This window comes from Acanthopagrus latus, chromosome 12 (assembly GCF_904848185.1).
Source record: "Acanthopagrus latus isolate v.2019 chromosome 12, fAcaLat1.1, whole genome shotgun sequence".
Lineage (NCBI taxonomy): Eukaryota > Metazoa > Chordata > Actinopteri > Spariformes > Sparidae > Acanthopagrus > Acanthopagrus latus.
Window position 1 is genome coordinate 6,858,497 of NC_051050.1, and position 22,645 is coordinate 6,881,141.

A 22,645-nucleotide genomic window follows, 5' to 3' on the forward strand; every position below is an offset into this window, starting at 1 on the left:
AGTGCACCTTTAACTGCGAAATGTCACGTGATTAACACAAGGTAACATTTAACCGACACTGCAAAATCTGAAAAAATGACAATGTCAAAATGAATGAAAGTAAACTAAGTTGTTCAAAACAACAAACTTCTAGCTCAACGTCAATTCAAGTCTTCTTTACTTTGTCATTTTGAGGTAATCACTTTCATTTCTGACATTAAACATTTACAGTGTAGGTTTTTAATGGACAAAAAGGACGTGTTCACACTCAGAAGCTTAATCTGCTTTAATTGTTACTTCGAAAGCTGTATGTTTTATTCAGTTAGCACATATAAAGCTGTCGTAGCTTTCACATGTTGTCTCCTGTAATAAATCCCACATCTAGTTATTCAATTGATGCACAATTGGAAAGCTTTGCATTAAATGTGACTTTTGGCATTGAAAACTGAAGCACTGAACCTTGAAAATCAGATATTTTTCTTATTTCTCTAGAAACGCTTATGAGCCTTCTTTAACATCCTTTAACAACATCTCCTCAACCTTTTACTGTTGTCTGTAGACCCGTATAACCCTTCAGACACATCCAGTAAGCTGTAAATACAAGGAACAGCACTTGTGGTAAAACACAACCTCATAGAAAATTGATTGCAACAAAACAACTGTGCTCTCAAAATGAATCAAAGCCAGGTTTCTGTGCACCGCTACACGTGTTTTCCCACAGTATTGAAACAGCAGGGTTCATCCTAACTGCGGTTGTAATTGCAAAGTAAACAGCTTTCTTTCTCTGTTCTGTGCTCAGACCCGGCCAGGGCTCTCCCGATGCCCAAGCAAACGTTCCTCCCCACGGGGATGGATGGTGTGGTCGCCTGCCCGGCGGCGGCTCAGCCCCCGCTGCTCCGCGTGGATTGGACCAAAGACGGAGAACCGCTTGACCTGTCCTTGGTAACAAAATAATCTCTTCCTGAATGTCACTGCTTGACCTTTACCGTGTGCCCAAAACTCAAATGTATGCCCTTTGCTCTGTCTCTTCACCACCACTGTATTTTTGATACTGCAGACAGGGAACTGCCGGATCTATTAATTTTTTTTCTCTTAGCAGAGAAATGTCAGACACCGCCACTGACATCTATGGAGCCGTCAGCAGCCCGTCACGCAAACATTTTTCTATCCATCAGCCCACTTATCTTGCCTACAGAATAGCAGCATATTCCTTGCTATTCCGACGTGAATGCTGAAGGCAGACGTTTTTTTCTTTTTCAGACATTTTATGGCACATTTCCTAGTACAGCTGATTGAAATATCCTTTCTGTTTCTGCTCAAATGTCAGTCAGCCACATACATCTTAATGGACAAAAAGGACGTGTTCAATCCTAAAAGCTTTTCCGAAGCCGTCCCAAAGGAGCTCCGTATTGCCCCTTGCCCTCTTTTTTTCCCCTTCCAGTACCGTGTCACTCCATCTGAGGGATGGCTGTAGGAACCTTGATGCAGTAGATTAGGGACGAGGGGCGTGTCTTCTCTTAAGTTCCTCACAAATTATTTAATCTTTGCCACTCAGTCAGATCAGAAAAACCCTGATTTTTTTTTTTTTTTCTAAATAAAAGCCCAGTACGGCCGCCTTTCAAACCATCTTCTTTGTCTTGTGTGTAAAAAAAAAAAAGAAGAAAAAGTTTCCACCCACTTCCTCCTCCACCTTCCCATGCTGAGTTGACCCCACCTCCCTCAGCACTTTGGTGTGAGCGACAGACACGCTGTCGGACGAGACGCGCAGCGGGAAATGTGATAGATTCCTGTAGAGCAGGACACAGGGTGTCGGGTGTCAGGCTGTTATTCTGCCAATTATTCCAATTCCACCCTGGATGTCACAAGCTCTCCCGCCCACGTTAATACGTTCTTGCAGCCTCATTTTGGAGTGGATAATGGCAGTTTTGACTTCATTACACGGAGTGGGAAACCTTTTTCGCGCAGTCAAAGCGCAACACGAGCCTTTCCGCTACTAAGGCTTAATGGAAAAAAAATGGACTTGGAGATGTAGCTGCTTTTCATGCAAATGCTCCAAAAAAAACAAAAAAACAAAGTCATTCGAAAAGCTCATTCTGTCGCCTGTGCTTGGATTCACCTCAGGAATGATCAAGGGGAAAAATCCCAAAAGGGTTTTTTTTTTTTTTTTTGTTAATTAAAAGAATGCACAATCACTCCATCTTTTACACGTCGTGTTGAATCTGTGACAAAACCGATAAATAGTACACAGTTTTGGAGAAGTTTGGAAGTAATCTGCCCAGTGGAGACTTAAGTGCTTAACCAGCGCAGGACTGTGGCAGGAAGATATCAAAATAATTTTTCTGTAAATCCTTCCAACACAGCTGAGGAGCTCATTTTCTGCCTTTTAGCTCTTTAAGCTCTCTGCACACAAGTCTTTTTTTTACAGTCATGCTATGTATCAGTCAAGGCGACAGCTGCCACTTCCTTTTCTTCCCAGCTCTCTATGTGGTGTGAACATTGTGCTTTTTTTTTTTTCTCCCAGTATCCCGGATGGACCTTGACCCCAGAGGGCTCTCTGTTCATGGCCACGGTCAACGACGACGCAGCAGGCGTGTACGCGTGCACGCCATACAACAGCTTCGGCAGCATGGGTCCATCCGGGCCGACGAACGTGAAGCTGCAGGTCAGTGCGAGGTCCAGGCCAGCTTTGAGTGTGGAGGTACACGGGGCCGAAACCTTCACTGTAGCTGCTAAGCTAAAAGTGTTAATGCGCAAGCCCATCTGAAGTGGGTGCACGAGCGTGTCCGCGTTATTTGTAGATCGTGAATAACATCTCTTCATATCATTGTGGCATCTCATTTTCGATTGCGCTGAACAGTCTAGATAAGGCCATTATGTTTGCTGAAGCTCCAGAAACAAAACTTGACCTTGACCTTGTGATGTGTAAAAATGTTAGAAACCATCATCATCGACAGAATGTGACAAGTGAGAGCTTTGACATTGTATCAAAGGTGTCGATGTATTGTGTTGCAGATGTGTGTGCTGAAGCTAGCATGCTAACCAGCTAGCCCAACACCACGCGTTTCCATAATACCCCTCTGAGCTCCCGGTCCGGATCGCTAGCTTGATTACGCTAACTGGCTAACAGCAGCTACATTCAGCAGCAGTTGGCAGTTACTCTGTATTGCGCCCCCTACTTGTTTGGAGATGAATTTAAGCGCTGGCCAAATCCTTACAGTTGGCCCTGTTAATGTAAGGGCCCGTTGTCCACGATGCCGTCTTTTCAGGCATAAAAGCGCTGGCTGTGCACACTGAGACGAAGCAAGAAAAAAACTAAAGTAATGAAAGACGCTGCACATACGTCTTGTTTCTATGACAACAATGTCATGACAACCGTAGCTGTATGACCGCCACTGCTCCTTTGCTGCTTATTATGCGTTCTTTTAGATTCTTTTTTTTAACAAGACATAAGAACTGATCCGTAGGAGCCAAATAATATGGTGAATATTATCACTTAAAAGAAAAAAGATCGACATTGAGACTTTCACCTCGAAGACAGCAGCTTGATGCCAAAGGCGAAAACTCTACATGGACATGTAAGGCAAACTACATTTCCTGCACCATTAACACCGCTTGTTGTGTCCAGGAAACTCTGAACCCGCCCCAGAATCTGTCTTTCCAGTTCTACCAAACTGTCTGTCTGCACCAGTGTCGCGTGCATTTTAATTAGCCACAACTGCCACTGTCACGGCAAATTAAAAAATTGAACAGAAACGACATTTTATTGACCTTTTCACTCCGACGTGTGAGCCCTTTGGCATTAATGGAAGTCAACTCAGACTCACTACAATGCCTCCACTATTGGGGAGTTAATTGTGTGGCTAATCCTTCTGTTATTAAGATAATCTTGTCCAAAGCGGCAGTAATCCAGTCTTAAAATCCATTGTTGGCATTGCTGCAATCTCCTTGATTCCGCTATATTGCCTTGGCAACTCACAGGACCCCCCATCATTCAGCGTCAGGCCGGACGAGCAGTACAAACAGGAGGTGGGCAGCACCCTGCTCGTCCCATGTCAAGGGAATGAGGACCCGACAACTAAAGTGACCTGGAGCAAGGTAAATAACACACGGAAGTTTATTTCAAGCAGCCCTGTTACATCATGGCACTGCAGTGATTTACAAGGACAGAATTCTCTTGCTGTTGTGTGTGTCTATTGACCGTAGCTCATGTTATGACATGCAAGGTCTCAAACTTTAAAATGAGAATACAAAGCAGAAACATGTACCTATAAGAGGATCAGTTTAGATATGTGTGCTTGAAAAAGGCTTATTATCTTCGGTTTACTGCCGCATAAATGAATAATTCAGCGATAGTAAATAGACGGGGAGAGGGTTTTACAAGGGATTTCGTTTTCACTCAGTTTTGTTTTGCAAGGTTGGATTCAACAAAGTCTAAGTACCCTCTCAGGCTTTATTAAACTACTCAAGGTTCGACACGATGGTTTGTCTTTCTCCTTTCGAACAAGTGGGCCCGTTTGTCACCAGGGGCAAAGGCGGGGGGAGACTCTGAGGGATGCGGGTCGCTTTTTACATCTACCAAAATGTAATTATCCTATCAGGACAGTGACACATTTTCTTTTGTTTTATCTCTGTTTTATCATTTGCTGTCCTGGTGCACCTGGGGCAAAATGTGTCAAAAATAGCTTCATTTCTGTAGTATTTAGCCAGTGTGGATGTCAAACAATCCGTAATCCTGTGTGTCAACTTCTTAATTGTGCAGTTATCTCACTTGATCACAATTGCCTTATGTCAAAATCCCTGCCTTACTCATCCTGTAAAATGTAAAAAAAAAATCACTCATCCTGCACTTGGGAATGTTTATCTAATTAAATGTGATTCGGGGCGATGAGCTGACCCTATCATGTAAAAATTGCACTTGACAATAAGCTAGTGGGTGATAATACCTAGAACAGCAATATCACGTAGGAGTGTGTGTGTGTGTGTGTGTGTGTGTGAGTCAGCGAAAACTTTGGTTAGATTTTCAAACGAGCGTCATTAAGATCAAATTTTTTCAATTGCCACCTCAACCCCCTGCATCTGAGCTGATGACGTGGGTGAGGGAGATGTGCATGGACCTAAACAAGCATGTTAATGCCGGGTCTTGCCTCCACCTGATTGGTTGAAATAAAAATACCTGTACAAACAAGCCGTATGCCAGAATGAGCCTGTCCACTTTTTTTTTTTTTTTTTTTTTTAGCAATCCAATCAATCTGAAGACATCCCTCTCGTACTCATACCCGTCATGGAAATCGCCTATATTCCAGTTCTCTCTGAAAGACAGCGCTTTCATGGATATTCCGATATTCTATAAATGCTGCCGTCACATGGTCGCAACATGCCTCACGCACAACTATGCAGTACAGCGCTCAACTCTCTGAGATCATAGCATCCATTCTTTTCCTCTGTAGCGACACACACTGACATTGGGACCAGAATCAATTGCTAGAATAAAATGGCAATCTTAGACTTTAAAGTCTAAGATTAAGTGTTAAGATACTCCTCAGTCTCATTGATTCATTTATTTCAGATCCAGTCTGCTGGAATAACGAGCCAGAAAAGAGAGACATACATCACTGACTTTAATTCCCTCTGACTGCTCTCCACACTAGATTTAAACAATATGACCTAATCTACATCATGATACGGTATCAGACAAGTTATGTTGGCAGTGATGGAATGTGGCTAAGTGCTAAGTACTGTACTGTAAGCTCACTTTATTTACATTGCTGCTACTTTGTTCAACCACTCCATTACATTTAGGAGGCAAATATTGTACTTTTTACTCCAGTACATTTATTCAATGCCTTTAGTAACCAGTTCACTTTGACGATTGCACACTGCAAGACAACCAACGCGCATTTTCAAATGAATGCATTTGGTCTGCGATCTGCTGTTTATCAGGTCTGATAATCAGCCAAGTCCATCATTGGGTTTGAGCCGCAGTGTACAGCAGGGGTGCACAAATGTTCTCCTGTTGAGGGCCGAAACTGACATTCAATGGTTGCCCAGGCGTTAAGACGCAAAATGGTATGAGGATCCAAAGTGTCTCTGGCTGATATTGTGAAATATGATTAATAATTGGGGAACCTGCATGTTTAATGAGCATTTGTATCTAATGATAAAGAAAGACTGGCAGAAAAGGCGATTTATATAATAATTGATACAAAAATAAGGGTTTTTCTTCGGTCTCTGGGATATACTAAGTATAGATTTTGCACACTTTAAGAGTCTTTTTCCACTGTTTTCCTTGGATTGTGATTTTTTTAAAATGTATTTTGTACCATTAGAAACTGATGGGCCAAACTGAAACTTACAGTGGACCAACTTTGGCTTGCAGGTCCCCCTGGTGTACAGCATATACAGACATGATGTACTTTCACTTATACATTTGATACTTAAGTGCATTTAATGTCAGATACTTTAAGCCTTTTACTGCTTTTATCAGCGAAACATTTTAACATGATATCTTTACTAAAACTTTAGGGTACTTTTTACAACACAGAATGTTGTTTATTGGAATGTTTTTTAGCATGTGGTCCATCTACTGATCTACTGTGAATTTAGACAGATTCCAAGCGCCCTGTACCATTTGTTAATGGTCTGTGTTCCTGGTAGGTTGACTTGGCTCGTCGGACATCGTACTCCATAGAACCCAACGGTTCTCTGCTCCTGCAGCCTCTCTCGAAGGACCACCAGGGGGTGTGGGAGTGCAGCGCCACTAATCGCGTGGCCTCGGTGAAAGCCAGCACGCGAGTTTTTGTCCTGGGTGAGTGCCAGCGGTCAGAGCGAACGCCTCGACACGAGCGAGCTCTTCTGTTACATGAGCCGTCCCCGTTAAAACGCACTGTCTCAAATTGTTTGCTCTTTACCTCCATTACACCCAGCGCAGGCCGGATGCCTGTGCCTCCAGTCCGCCTCCAGCAGATAAATGTGGCACATCCGGAGTTGGCCTCTAAACTTTAGCTGGATCAGGTAGTTGAAGTGCTGGCCAATTTCCATCACCTCCTCTCCGTTCCTTCCATTACAGGAACCAGTCCCCATGCGGCTACCTCTCTGTCCGTCTCTCCAGGGGTGAGGCAGGCCAACATTTCCTGGGAGGCAGGCTTTGATGGAGGATCAGCACAGACATTTTCAGTTTGGTGGGTGTAAAGCCTCCCACTTTCTTCTCGGGCTGTAACCATGGCAGCCATCGACAGCGCTGGTATTACTCTATTGATCTCCGGGATGAGGAATTCATTTATCTGTTATCACTTCATGGCAGCTACAATAAAAAACAGTGCCGCAGAGCATAGCTTTATAATGCAGTGGTCATGCTAGCTACAATCGGAGGTTAAGGGCAATTGAGAACACAGCACATTTGTTCTGAGTGAATCAGCGCTTTGATATTAGCTTGGAAATCACAGATGTCTGTGGTGTATTAAAAGCCAGTTGTCAGTAAAATGAATCTAGAACTGCGACAGCATACCAGCCATGACTAGACTTTTTGCAATGTGCTTTGCTTTAAATGTACTAAATTCTCCCTGTTTTTAAGGTGCACAGTGTAGTTTTGGGTTAGAAAGTTAATTGACTGATCCAAATAAACAAACTGTCTTTGTTTTCATGACTGGATACAGTAAACTGAGTCAAAAAAAAATCTGACCTTAAAGGACAATACTGCTTTTTTATTTTGTTTACATGTGGGGGACCCTGCCACCTTTCCATCTTCAAACAGTGTTCTGGGGACCCTTTTATTTCCTCTGAGAACAGCTTATTTATTCAGTCATGGGAAAAGTAGATATGTATGTGTTTGTATCATTACCTCATTAATCCTGTAAACATAAAACAATCTGAGTTTGAATTGCTTCTCCAAAACTTCAAAGTGTCCCCTTTAATGTGTGGGACGTCTTGGTTGAATTAAAGTAAATTTATAGTGCAGGTGATAATATAAAGAGAAGATGTTCTAACGCTTATCTCAATCCCACTGTGACCTGGAAGCGCCCGCATCCGATGAAGACGAGATGAGCTATCTTAATCTGTGAGAGGGAACTGGGTCATCGGTGCAGCAAGGAGCAGCGCAGACGTAAATATAAACGGCATCAAAACAATAAAAATAGATCAGCCAGTCAGTACATAAAGACGCCGCTAAAACGTCGGCCACCCACTACCTCTGACAACCTGACACGTTATGACCGTCAAAACACAATGCGCCTCATCTTAAGGGAAGAAAGGATGTAATGCGTTCATTTTTCTCATGAAGCCAGAGAGCGATGCTCGCTGCACCTTGCCACCTCCAGTGAACTAAAATTATAACGATCATGCAGTTGTTTGACAGGTGTGAATGCTCTGGCGGAAAACATTCACACCATCCTTGTACAGTCAATACAGAAAAGGAACACAAACACAAAGAAAGTAAACGTCTGTCTGCTCTCGTCTTTGGCTTCATACGTACATCCTGTTTTACGCACCAATATAATGTACATCATTCGAAGCGTTTAAAAGAGAAAGGCCTCGCAATTATCCACACTTTGTTAATATGGGTAATTCCAAGCCCATCTCTATGTTCTCATGAAAGAGTTCTTCCTTTGAGTCGAAGCCATCATCATCAAAAACCAAAAAAAAAAACCACATTCTCAGACTCACATTAATAATTTTCAAAAGTCCCTCCCGTTTGTCAGTGGGTGAATAGATTTTCCTTGCCCGGGGTCAAGTAATTTGCTCTGTATAAAACAGATGTGTGGAACCTCTGCTCCGGTAGGAACATGAAAATCACCATAATTGGAGTTGCAAGCTCTCCGTGCAATTGCAGGGATACATCAGCGCTGTCTCTGCCACAAAATCCAGAGCCGATGATGAGCATGAATGATTAATGAAACCTACTTTTCTGTCATGTTTCATAAAACCAGACTTCCAGACTTTCCCGCCGCTCCTTTGTTCTCACATCTCTTCTCTCTGTCTCTCTCCCACGGCAGGGTGAAGAAGACTTCAGCGAGCGATAATGACGGGAAGCAGGACTGGTTCTCCGTGCCGGTGCCCCCCTCCTCCGGTGCGAGGCTGCAGGTGACAGGCCTGTCCCCTGCCACCAGCTATCAGTTCAGCATCCTGTCCAACAATAAAATGGGCACTGGACCCTTCAGCGAGATAGCCACCGCCCGTACCTTGGGTCAGTACTGTTACCTGTAGAGCTCATGCATTTCAACAGTCGCCGCCAGTTCGGATCCAGACACAGATTTGTAAATCCTCAGATTCGCTGAGCTCCGAGGCGAACAAATCTCTTATCGGGTGTTGTATTTCTCCTCACTCATTTTATGAGAACAAGGTGAAAAACATTCAGCTGGCAGGCTTTTTTTTTTTTTACTTTTTCAGCCGGCGCTGACCGTCACTTTCACCGGTTGAAAAAACAAACGGTGCCAGCAGCAGATTATATCAACTGTAGCTAATTAAAGATAACTCCCTGAGAGAACCGCCCAAAGGACATGAATGAAACGTGGCTCTTGTGTGGTTAATGAAGATGGTGTCTGTGCACAAGCCGGAGCATGATTTTTGGCCACACTATCCAAAACATGAATCTTTAAACAAGTATGGGATGGATTGCTTAAGTTTTGTGCAGACATTAGCGTCCCCTTCAGGTTGAACTGACTTTGATGATCTTCTTTTTATGCATCCAGCATCCAACATCATCAGGCTACAAAATTGTCAAATTTCTGCTGCTTTGGTTTGCGAAGAAATGCAAATGGCATATACTAAGATGGACTACGTGTCCCCACTTTCCACGTTGCAAAAATTAAGACAAAGTGTCCTGGATCAGAGCTCGGCCATCTTACACAGGTATGCCATTTAAAGCCACAGTCTCGGCAACAGCAGAAAAAAATAGCACCTGAACGTACATCTGTGAAGAACTACATCATATGACAAAAAAAATGTATTCGGCTAACATCGAGGGAGCGTGTTTCATGATCTGTACTGCAGCCAGCCACCAGGGGGCGATGCAGATATTTTGACTTCAGTTGTGGGGAAGCATCAGTTCATCCATCGCATATGTCAATGCCAAACGCCTGCTGTACTAGTGCTATTCCCGTCAGTCTCAGCTGTATCTCATACTTTCTGCAAATAAGCAAATGCTTGCATGCTAACCTCCTTGATGGTGACGCTCCATAATACCAATCACTGATTCTGGTTCTAGTTCATTCAGCTTTAGTTAATGTTAGCACTATTATCAGACAATGAAATGCTTTATAAACTATTAACAAGCAATAGTTGATTGTAAAGTTGCAGCTGATGTAAATGGTAAATATAAAGTACAGTTAAGTGAATGTTGTTAGTTCAACAGGTATAACATTGATTCTGGTTATTAAAATGTGTTAGCTACTAATTTAAGATGGTGACCAGAGTAAGCGTCATATGTGCTCAAGATCAGTGTGTTAACATTGTCATGGTATGTTAGCATTTACCTCAAAGCCCCCCTGTGCCTCACAGAGCGAGTGTAGCCGTAGTCGTGTGTTATCTGATGTGTCCTCAAAGGTGTTTTCATGATCTAACAGATTTGTCCACAGTCTTCATTGAATGATCAAATGTTTGCCTTGGGGCAGTCGTTACTCTGAAAGCAGCTTCATCACGACGTTCTTCCCTTCTTCCTCTCTTGATGTACCTTCATATAGGCATGTTTATATGTCTGCTCTGTAGCTTACGGCAGACCCGGGCAGTGGCCGGTTGCAGACTGTGGAAATCTTACGAGCGAAAATGTTGAATTTTGCCCCCTGGAAATGTTTTACCTTTCCAGGCTGAGAGCAGACATCCTTGAGACATCTAAGAGATCACGGAAATACCTTTGAAGGTGCAGCCTGCTGCCGGATCAGAGGCAAAAAAAAATAAAATAATAACATTTAGATTCTTTCCCAAGGGTTTGTGTTGGGAAGAGAGTCATTTCTGGTGACAGTCAATCTGGCCAAACATGGCAATTTCAGTTCAAAGATCTCCTTATGAAACATTTATGCAAAATCAGTCATCATCAGTATTATTATTCTGCTCCAGCATTCAACTTGACAGTGCTTCAACTCAACTGTTATTTCATTGTGACATCAGGGATGTTCAAATATTCATGCTACATTTATTTTGGCCAAAAAAGCCACTGTTAGCGGTATTATCGCTGTATTAATCAAGCTTCCTGAAATAATGCTGAATTATAGTGAACATGCCTCACGCCATGTTTAATCAAACCGGACAGACTGGTCAGTAAACTGCATATTACAGCTTATGTGGGTCTCTGCAAAGAGCTACCGACCCTGCTCCTCCGCACGCTCAAGGTTGAACATCTGTGGCGGCAGCAATTTCCTCCCCTGTAATTTAATTTTTCCGCCACGACGTATCTGGCTGATAGACTGAAGGTCTTTCTGATTCCCTCTGCATCAGATGTGCCACCGCGGAGAAGTAAACTAAAGCCCCCGGCGTTGCTTTCGGCCAATCAGGGCCCAGCGGGTGTCGTTCTGCAGTGGTCGCTTCCTGAGGCTCATCACCCTCCCATCACAGGCTTCGTCCTGCAATCCCGCGCGGAGCAAGGGGAGTGGTTTAATCTGGACGAGGACATCGGCGCCAACAGCAGCGAGATAGTCGTTCCGGGTCTGCGCAAGGTAACAAGCCATTTGCTCTGCTCCCTGTGAGACTAATCAGTCCATGCCGCTTGTTGAATGCCTTGGAGATTTTTGTTATCTAGGCTATACCTCTGTGGTTCTACTTTTGTAGACTCTGAATTATGCACACTACATGGCAGCCATCACTTTACTGTCGTCTTTCAATCTGCGTGCCCTGTCTTTGCTCCCCTCTGCCCGTTTCATCCTTTTTTCCTCGCCTATTTAGGCCTACACAAATTCAAATGAACTTCATTAGCATTGCAGGCACAGTCCCGTGTTGACAAAGTGTGGTTTCATCCTCTGCCCCCCCTCGTGTGTGTGTGTGTGTGTGTGTGTGTGTGTGCGGATGCCGGCCTCAGGACTGTGTGTACGAGCTGCGGCTGCTATCTCGTCGCGGGGAGTTGCTGAGCGAGCCCAGTCCATCAGTCAACGTCTCGACAATGGGTAGGTGTTCGAGAGCAACCTTGCCCCCTTCACATTTTTGCCCCACCCTCTGTTTCAACCCATCCTTCTCCCTCAGTCTTCTTCTCCAGCATTTTTTTTTTTTTTTTTCCCCCTCTCTTCACTTTATTTCATCCGGTCCCCATGTTCCCAGCGTTGGACCTAAATTAGAGCAGGGCCCCCGGGACCGCTGCCCATTAGACGCCTGAATGATGGAAATAGCACCACTAATAACTTCTCTAAAGAACTGATGACAGAAGTAGCACTGGTCTGTTCAGATACATATGTGAATGTGTCATGATTTTTATCATTAGATATGACACAGGGATATCAAGCAGTCAAGCTCTGTGTATTATTTGCCGTAGCTCTGCTGATAATTTCACACTGACTGAGTGAGTCATGCAAAACATTCAAGCTGATGATTTGCTGATAACGACCATCGGGGACATAGATTGGAGATTAGATCCACTTAAACCTGGTAATAGCAAGCCTCGTCGCGAGCTTGCATTGTTTTTATGAGTTTCATTGTTTGTTCTAAACACGAATTATACTTATTGACTAACTCAAGCGGCACAAAATATGCATGCACAGAAGGTCAGCCGATATGATGAGATCATCGAGCAGCCTGATAAAGAAAGCTTTCTGCATTTCAAGCTTGACATTCTGTAATTGTTTTTTAATGAATACTTTTACACATTTACATTTATACAAGTTTTCTCACAATTTGAATGTGAGTCTGCACAGTGTATTGTGACTCTGCAAGGACACTCCCACACAGAGTTTAAAAGCCTGCAGCTCCCCCTCCAGTTAGTTAGTTTGCCTACGATTACAGAACTTATCGTGACCTGGACGACTGAGAAGAACCTTCATCGACAGTGTATTGTGGTTTGTTGAATTTGGAAAAACTGAAATAGACCTTCGGACCTTGTATGTCCTTTTTGTGTACCGTTTTTTTCTTTTTTTTGCTAATAAAATAATAATTAGACCAAAAAATGTTTATATAGACGCATATTATATTTGATATTTTTGAATCAAAAATGGAGTTCTGTTCTACGTAGTTATCACGGGAAGTCAAACTCAATTTGCCACTTCTGCACAAACTGATCTTTTAGTCTCTGTTCAACAACAAACGAAATTATCCAGTATCTCCTCAACCCGCCGGACCCACGGTGATGACTTACACTCATATTATGCAGGCTAAGTTTACTTTCCCTTTACTTTAGTTATTTCAACTTTAGTCAAGTTAGTTCACTGTCAGTTATTTCACTGTCATCAAGCAATGAAATTCTTTATAAATTATTTATTTTGCAGTTGTTAACTGTAATGTTAAGGTTCACACTATAGTCTCACCTAGCCTTCTTTTATTTCTGTTTACTCATATTTATTTCACTGATAAAATGACGTCACAGGGATGGAGATCTACCCGGCCACATCCCGACTCCTGGAGTTCGTCCCGGAGCCATTACTGGCTGGCGTGCTGGGCGGGGTCGGCTTCATGTGCTTGGCACTGGTCTTGCTGCTCGGGTCCGCCTGTATCATCAGCCACAAGAGGGACCGGCGACGCAGAAAGAAGAAGGATGGTAAAAAAACGCCCCGCACTCCACAGAGACTCAGCAGCAGACACTCACTTTGATGAACTGCATCATGAATATCATCATTTATTCAATAAAATATTGAAGGCACTTTCAATCCATTATATAAATCATACACCACTGCATGGATTTGGCGCTCCTCATGTACCGCTGCTCGTCCATCCAGTTGTAAAAGTTATTGATGTCATTTACATTACTCGCTAATTAGGGTAATTTCTCATTAGTGCCTGATAAATGTAAGTGTAATTAACTTTTTGGACAAGCCTGGGTGCCTTGGGCGCTATAACGGGCTCTTATTGGGGTTGATTATGTTTTTACTTCTTGGTCAGTGTGGTTGTTTCCTAATGAGTCAGATACCATCTTGCCCCTCTCCCTCCCTTTCAGAGCCCCCTCCTGCCATCTATAAACGCTCCCCATCAATGTAAGTACCCCTTCATCATTTCATTATACTGCCTCCCACTGACCTTTCCCTCCGCATCCCTGACAAACTAAAATATCTTGAAAATGCCAGCACTTCGGTCTCTATCTTCTTTCTCTGCCTCATCTTCCTCTATTGTTACCGCTGCTGTTTTGGTCTCTCTCTCTCTCTCTCTCTCTCTCTCTCTCTGTCTCTCCCGCCCCCTCTTTCACTCTTGCTCACTCTTATTTCTCTCTGTCTTATTTTCTCTCCCTCTAACACCTCCGGTTCTTCATACAATTTTCTTATTTCGCCCCTACCTCCCCCTCTTTCCTTCGCTTGCTCTCTCACAGAGAGTCTTCAGGCACCGGCAGTCCAGACAGTGTGCTGAAGAGAAGCCTCCTTCCAGCCAGCGTCCTCTATCCCACCACTTCCTCTACCACCACCTCCTCCTCCTCGCAGACAGACTGTTCCTCCTTTAGCACTGAGAGTCATCACCGGCGGAAGCATCCATTGTCCAACTGCAACAGAGGCCGCCTCACCAGGACCACTTCTTCTCCCATTACGCCTGCAATTGAGATGATCTCTCGAGGTCCAGATGGGCGCTTCATGCTCCCGCCGTATGACAATGACACGCTTAAAAGCACAAGGTCTACCAAATCTGCTCGAGTCAGGAGGTCCGTGTCACTGCATTCAGAGAGGGAAGACAGGAAAGAGCCGCCGTTTGTGCTGTCTGTCGACCTGCTGCCTTGCAAACCGGCAGAGGCCGATTCCACGCGGCGGATCTGTGACACAACCCATTGCCTGCCCCGCCACGGCCCTTACATCTTGGATCAGAAGCCAAGCTACGATGGCTTTCCTGACCTCAGCAGCGTGTGCTCAAACAGCAGTTTAGCCACCGTTCCTCATCAGGACAGAGGACTAGCCCTGACATTCCCAGTTCTCCCACACATCCGACGCAGCCTAGGTCAGCCATCCATGACCGCAAGCGCTCTGGTTCTCCAAATGGAGCACGAGCGGGAGGCTGGAAACCTGAGTCACTGCCTGAAACTGGCTCAGGAGAGGGAGGAGCTGGAGAGGGAGCTCCGGAGGTACGCTCTGGAAAGAAGCTCCATGAGGAGGGAACATTCGGAGCTGCAAAGTGCTTATGAACCTTTGTGGGAATATAAGAGCAGCACTTTGCCACACAGATACCCGCCAAGCAAGGAGAGCTTCGGTCCGTCCCCGAACCCTTTCTCTTCATCTTCTGAGCATTGGGAAGCTCGCCCCTGTGCCTCTCCTCCCACTCTGATCCCGGCCTGCACTTTTGTCAACGCGCCTTCACCTGTGAGTCCCACTCTTTTTAAGTCCGGCACCCATCATCCTCCTCCGTCGCTCACTAAACAGACCCCCTACCAATCTGAGGAGGCAGACAGTTTCTCCAAAGACAGATTAACTCTCCCACATCTCCCCTCAAAGCACCAGAGACATGAAAGTGTAGAGGCAGCACCAGAGGGCTATGATAATTCACCACAATCCACACTCTTAGAAATTCAAACGAATGATTCATGCTCTGAGGCACGGAGACAGAACAATCTTAGTCATGGCAGCCTCTCAGTGTCGTCTTTCCGTAGCAATGAATGCACTGAAAGATCTAATTCGACTCGAGAAACGGCGCCAGACTACTCGAGAGTGGAGGTGGCGTTTCCCGAGCCCGCTGATGAAGACGTGTGCGTGGAGATGAGTGTGGATGAGCCAGAGCTGGAGGTGTGCGTAATGCGACCTACGAGGCCCATGCTGCACCACAGAATCGCCTCTCACGTGCAACACGGCCGCTCGTTGACTCGCGGAGGCCGGTATGAAGACATGAGTAGGAGCAGAAGCTTTAACTCTCGCAGTCACGATGTTATCAGGGTCCCGGCTTCTCCGCAGCCTCCACAGCCACAGCTCATGACAGCTGTGACCCAAAGTTCTAAAACGTTGGACTCAAAGCAGCGGAGTCGGAGTCTTGACTCGAGGAGACGGAGGGAGAGGAATTTCCTAACTCCCGATGCATGGATAGACTCCCTCAGCCAAGAGAACTGCTCTGTTCTCTCTTCCCCTCATCCAGATTCTTTATTCTGGGAACCCCAGACCTCTCCTACCAGGAAGGTCTCTGAGGCTCCTGCAAATTTTCCATCTGCCACCCAAGCTGCCTCCCGTTCGCCACCCGCTGTGGATCCTTTATCTCAGAGGAGCAGCCCAGAGAGGCCCATACCAAACCATGAAGCGCCTTGCCACTTCAAGCCAAGCAGAGAAGCACCCGTCTGCCCCAATGGTGCCAATTGGCCGATCGTCTATCAGGAGGCGATGAAAAAGGCCAAAGTTTCCTTGGAGGGCATGAAGGAAGCTTCCAGGTGCTTACCACCAGAGGACAACGATCAGGATGTACTAGAAGTGGAGGCTGGAGGCTACGAGGGGGTGCCGGAGTCTGGGAGCAGCTACAGCAGTTACGCCAGCAGCGGCCGAGGCAGCATGGAGCCCGCCAGTGGACGCCTGTCCCTGTGTCACCTTTCCCCAACCCTCCTGAGCTCGCCCGAGACCGTAGAGGAGAGCCAGGGGAGCACCGAGGACAAGCTCAGTCACCAAAGGGAGCAAAGCCAGAGGTATTAATGAATAAGGGAAATTCCGTTTTACGCTTTACTATTACCAGGTACTACATTTCTCAAATTCCCATTTGTCTATCATTCAGTCTGAACATGTCAAAACAATAGAAAAAGCTATTTCTCTGTTTGTGTAACCCGGCAAACATTGATATATTGCCTTGAGCCAGACTGTTTTTTGACTGAAAATTACAGAAATGTCTTCAGCGTTGTGTAAATAAACAAAGAAGACAATTTCTTTGTAGGATCAGAAGAAAAAAAAAAAATAGCAACAGGCCACGAAAAAAAAAAAAAAAAGCAGACAGTAAATCTCTCTGCTTTATATGCATTGTATTGGGTGCTTTGGTACGAGTGTGTACATGTGTGCATTAAAGATACCAACTGTGTTTATGTAATGAGTGGTGTTTTTGTGACCTCCACAGGAGAAAGGCCTCTGTTGATGAGAATTATGAGTGGGATGCTGCTGATTTGTGCTCACAGCCTGGAGACCATCATGGTGAGGATTGTTCTTATCTTATTAACATGCAGCTCACATTTTGGCAAAAACACTGGTGGGAAAAACCAGAGCACAGTGTTGAAGCAACACAAAATGATGAGGCTGAGAGCACGAGGTGAAGTTATTCAGCCATGCCGTTTTCTTTGACGAGTATGATCAAGAAATTGTAACTGGGGTAACACCCCACAGGGTTGGGGCATCATATTTGGTATAGTGGGGATTGGTTGATCCTTTAGATTGATCCTTTATGGGGATGGCGTGGAAGAGCAATAATTGCAATAAAGGTTCTCATACATGTTAAGGATCTTTAAAGTTAAAAAAAGGTCAAAGTTAGCATCCACAGAAGCACCTCGCTCCCACAGAAAACACTGCTCCTGAAATGCCTTGTCAGTAGCCTTTAATTCTGTGACTTTGTGATGTCACGCTGCCTCACCATGTCACACATTTGCATAATTTACTGTATGCCTAGTTCCTTGTTTAACAGGTAAGAATTGATTTAGCTCAGCTGCTGTGTCATTGTTACCAGTGCTGGGTCAGGCCTGTGTGAGATGAGACTGAGAAAGGGCGGGCCTTAAAGAGACAGGAGCTAAACCAGAGAGTTTTAGATAGGGCTGCAGCATTGGACAGAATGACAAAAATATATAAATATATTCTGGTAATCCAAAATATATATATTTTTAAAAGCTGAAAAATGGTACAGTATGTCTCCTTTAATGTACTTTTAGCACATTTCTGTTCACATCGGAGGAACTGTGAATATTTAATGAATTAATTCATGAATTAATGGTGCTAAAATTGCCGTGGTGTAAGATGCATTGAGACCTTCATGAATAAATAGTAATAGAAGTGTCCATTCCTGATACATTAGAATGTCATCACCAGGTGCAGAGACTTTCCTCACAACATCAGTTGTGGTTAAGGATGAAATTTTAGAGCCTGCCTCCTCCGGTCAAGCTGCAGGTTAAGGTCCATGAGTTCCTGAAATGGTTCCTGGGCACCTGAGAAGTAGCTGTGGTGGAAATGGGGTAACTGATACAAATACAGAAGTGAAAGGACAGTTGATGACTGATTTTTCTGCTGATATTTAGTATAGATATTCTGCTTTTTACCACTGAATTTTCTATGATTTATATGTATTTATAGGCAGTGTAGTGCAGTTTAACTCCAGCCAGCGAGCTTGCATAGCGGGTCATGACATTTGTGCATTTACTTGATGTTTTATACACGACTTGTAGACTCAAATTCAGTGGCTTTCCGCAGCAGTGCGGCATGTGTTGTAGAGAGCAACATTTAACAAGCCATTACTGGAACACTTAGCAATTTTTTCCCTGATCTCAGTGACATTTGTTAGCATTCTTTCAGGAGCAAATTAAGAGATGGGTCAGACATGTTTTCACTGTTTGGCTCCAGTGAATTAACTTGCAAGCTAACCTGCATTTGCACTGAGAAGCCAGTATTTAATATCCAACCCTTAACCTCTGAGTGTTCCATATCTTTACAAGTTCCGTTAGATCCAGCGGGGTGCTGGCGATTAATGAAATAACATCTGCGGTGAAATATCAAGAAGCTCAAAGATCATTTCACAAGTCTCTTCTTTTACCCACAGGCCTGCTTCCTTCATTGAATCTGCTGAAGCCTGCTCGGTGCTGTAGCCTTCCCAGCATGCAGCGCTCCACTAAGGCACTGAAAAATTGCACTCCGCTCTCTCTGCTCCCGGGGCATCAAAGCAGCTGCTCTGCTGAGGCAGAACCAGACACCGTGCTGTTCTGACAGCGCCAGCCTTCGGCTCATCTCACCTAGTGTGTCCTTTCACTTATTGACTTGCATCACGAGGTGACAGAAAATGCATGTGGCAGAGACTGTGCTTCCCTCTTTTCAGACATAAAAGGGGTATAGAGTATAGAGTCTCTCTCTGCACTGTCTCTTTGTGAAATAATGGTTTTCAACAATACAGGTCTTAGTAAGTAAATGAGACATGAAATCCCCTTAACCCTTATGCTGAGCATTAAAAAAAAGTTTGTTTTCGCTTTGTGACCATCACGCTCCTGACATTTACTTTTGTGACAGTCTGCAAATCTGCTGGTATCAGAGCACTTTCATTGCGCTCATGGATACGCCACGTACTCTGAGTGGAGTTTTGAAAATCATTCATCATCCAGGGATGACTCAGCGGCCACACAAAGGGATAGCGAACGATCTCGGTCGTCATCATCAAGTGACTGGTTACGGCTGGGGATGAATAAGTCTGTCGATATCATCATCCATCCCTGACTTTAACAGAGTAGATACTTACGAGATGCCATTTGATAAAGAAGATTAATGCATAAAATTAATTCTGCCACCCCGTAACTGTTGTGGTTTTAACACCATTTTTAAAAGTCTAATTTCCCAACAGAGATCATTATCTTTTTTTGCCCTTAAAATACTGTGAATAGATTTTTTGGATTACAATATTTGTGTTGGGATGAAAGCCTTAGTTTCCTCCGCAGACCTCTCTTTGTTCAGCGAGGCAGGACCTGTAATTATGTTGAGTAATTGAAGAGGGTCAAGTTAACTGTTGGGGTTTGTCCTTGTTTATTTTTTATGGACATAAAGGGAGATTAGCTTTTATTTTGGGTCAGGGTTTTAATTTACCAAGGGTCAACTCACTGAATGTTGACCGCTTTGTTTCCCCCGGAACCTGCCTCACACTCACACTAGGAAGCCAACAGTGGTACTGACAAGTGGCGCCAGTTGAGTGGTTAAAAGTCTTGTTTGATGGCACATCAACAGCAGGCACTGAGCACATCCATTGTAGGGCCGGGGGACGATTTGTCACTATTGTTTATAGACTGACGGTCAAATTGCTTATTAATTCTGACATTTTAATAATGCTGTTGTCCAAACCAAGAGGTGAAGCAAATTGTTGTTGATAATTTACAAGTTTACAAAGTTTTTTTTGTTTTTTTCCGTGCTCAGTCACATCAGTATTGTAACAGCAAAGTTCTAGAACCAAGTTCATTCACAACAGTGGTAACCTTGTGTTCAAGGGATTTAGTTGCAGAGGAGAAACAAATGTGTGTTGCCCATAATGATTTATTCCTGGAACTGTACAAAACCAATCATGTACTAGCTTAAATGTGCAATGTGTAAGAACTGGTCACCTGTCAGAAGCATACTTGAAAAAAGATAGGGGGCAGCATATCACCACAGTAACCCCTAACTGCTGCTAACTGTCGCTTTCTTAGCCAGTTAGCTCAGTTAGCTGTGCAGCTAGTGGTTTGACTGGGAACTCTGGGACCAAGGGATTGTCGGTGTTTACTCCGCTAGCACAGGAGCTTTTGGTAACTGGGGCTAACTGGTTAGCATGCTCACCTAAGCACATATCTTGGCGTACACTGTCTTTGTAATGTCAAAACTGCCATTTATTTATATTCTTTTTAGTTAATTTTTACAATGTTTTCATCTGAATTCTCACATATTACTCCTTTAAATAGATAGAGTTTTCATTACATTATTTCAAAGTGTATGCATCCAGTTCATGTAAGTGCATGTTTGATGCTTTCAAGCAACAAGAACACTTAACCGACTGGAAAGCTAACTAACCTGTTGGGCCACAACTTACCTGTTGTTTCTACATCAAATTAGCCGCAGCAGTTAGCCCGACTGGCACTGAGAAGTGGCATGGTAGCTAAAAACAGCGAAAACATCAGATTTTTAACTATGTATCTTTCAGTTCACAAATTTGCTGATCTCCGCAATTCAAATGAATATGTAATACCTGGTACATGTCCTGCGCTGTGACAAATATGGATATTGCAAAATTGGACCCCTTTACAGCACAGATCAAGCCAAAACCTGCTTCCCAGTGTAGATTGTTGCCTTTATTTCTGGGAGATCAATGTGGTGAGTTTCCAGGCAAAAAAGCTGCCATCCCTGCCCTAAACCAGCTGGGAGAAGCATGCTTCTGCCACATGCTCTCTTTACTTCAGGAACAATGGAGGACAAAAGGAAAATTGGGGCTTTGCTCGCTTCTCTCGCTCAAGGCCTCCACATTAGTCAACCAAATAATTAACTCAGAACTCCATGGTGAACCAGAGCATTGTGGGGTATCCATCCTATAATTGAAATTCACTCATAGAGGCTGCATTTACTCCGAATCAATGTTTCACTTCTGTAGAACATTTTCATTTTCCCGCGTACACACATTGTACCTGAAGTCCATAAATGATCAGAACCGCATATGCTGCTCTGGGGATTGGTAGTCAGCACTACTTCTTTGCCGGTGTTTTTTAAATGGAATCCAAATATTGTTCTTCTACAAGAAAAAAAAAAACTATGTGAAAATACTGTTTGTGTACTGGATGTAATATTTTTAAGGAAACAATTCCACCTGTTTTTGCCACCCAGGTCTGAAATCTGCACTGTGGAATCATTCAGGGAGCTACTGTATGTTGAATGCTTTGGTGGCTTTGATAATCGAATGTACACAACATGGCATCGTAGTGAAGTGGAAAAAAAAGAATACAGCTGCACAGTGGACTCCGGGAGACGTGGACAACAGCTAGGGCTCATAAACCAGATTGTTATACGGCTACCTTCTTTCCTTATTGTGTGTACTTAGGGGGATTAGCTTTAAAGCAAGCACTCTTTTATTATGTCCATTAAGCGAGCGAATAAATTATTTGCAAATGCCAGGAAATGACTCTCGAAGCTCGAAAACCAATCAAGGTCTTATGAAATGAAATGTCACTTACAGATTGAATGTGACCAAACGGCGCTCAGGTTACCTCCGTGCAGTTTTAACTCGCCATAATTAGTGAGTCTCGAGTGAATGTCAACGCGTTGCAAGACTTTCCAAGACTGCATTCTCTGTATTTAAATGAACTTTGCGATTATAGCATTTTTCAAAAAACAAAACAAAACAAAACACTCAGACGGCAGGAGTTTTTTTTTTTTTTGTTTATAGAAAATGGCACAGTCCCAGTGAGAATTGCTATCCGCCACAGCATATTCACATTCTACCCATAATGGCTTTTAAGCTCATCATTTTTGTTTGCCAGTTTCCCCCTGAAAACACACAGATTTAATTTGACTGTGGGAGACCAGTAAAAAAAAAAAAAAAAAAAAAAAAATCAAATTCCATTCAGATTCAGAGAGTGTGTCCCTCCTAAATTTTGACACTCCCAAGTTGTCTCCCCTGCTGCGAGAATAGGGTGTAAGCCAAGACAAAAGTGAAACGCAAAGAAACTGCTGATTTGTGAGCCAGAGTCCCACTCGGTGATGGTGTAAAACTCAGCTGCTGAAGATCAGAGATGTTGAGCTTCAATTAGGATTTTAATACCCCAGAATCTCTGCCACATTGTGGCCTTATGCACATAAACTCCCAGATTAAAGTCCCTGAAAACTTCAAATCTTGAGTATTTCTCTGTAAATTGAAATATTAGTGAATAAAAATAGACCAAACAAATGTACGTACATTTTTCTGAATGAGTCCT

The 22,645-nt window shown here is 43.8% G+C and overlaps 1 protein-coding gene across 2 annotated transcripts in view; it reads left to right on the forward strand.

The window, feature by feature from the left end:
• Nucleotides 1–22,282, forward strand: part of igsf9a (immunoglobulin superfamily, member 9a) — a 62,443-nt gene extending 40,161 nt beyond the window's left edge. For both annotated transcript variants that reach the window (XM_037116833.1, XM_037116834.1), the window contains 13 exons: nucleotides 779–921; nucleotides 2,501–2,641; nucleotides 3,958–4,074; nucleotides 6,634–6,784; nucleotides 7,046–7,157; nucleotides 8,967–9,157; nucleotides 11,404–11,621; nucleotides 11,981–12,065; nucleotides 13,472–13,642; nucleotides 14,039–14,075; nucleotides 14,405–16,675; nucleotides 17,095–17,168; nucleotides 18,775–22,282. In XM_037116833.1, the coding sequence (XP_036972728.1) occupies nucleotides 779–921; nucleotides 2,501–2,641; nucleotides 3,958–4,074; nucleotides 6,634–6,784; nucleotides 7,046–7,157; nucleotides 8,967–9,157; nucleotides 11,404–11,621; nucleotides 11,981–12,065; nucleotides 13,472–13,642; nucleotides 14,039–14,075; nucleotides 14,405–16,675; nucleotides 17,095–17,168; nucleotides 18,775–18,938 (3,875 nt within the window). In that variant the 3' untranslated portion in view covers nucleotides 18,939–22,282. The remainder of the gene's footprint in view (nucleotides 1–778; nucleotides 922–2,500; nucleotides 2,642–3,957; nucleotides 4,075–6,633; nucleotides 6,785–7,045; nucleotides 7,158–8,966; nucleotides 9,158–11,403; nucleotides 11,622–11,980; nucleotides 12,066–13,471; nucleotides 13,643–14,038; nucleotides 14,076–14,404; nucleotides 16,676–17,094; nucleotides 17,169–18,774) is intronic.
• The last annotated feature ends 363 nt before the right edge of the window (nucleotides 22,283–22,645 follow it).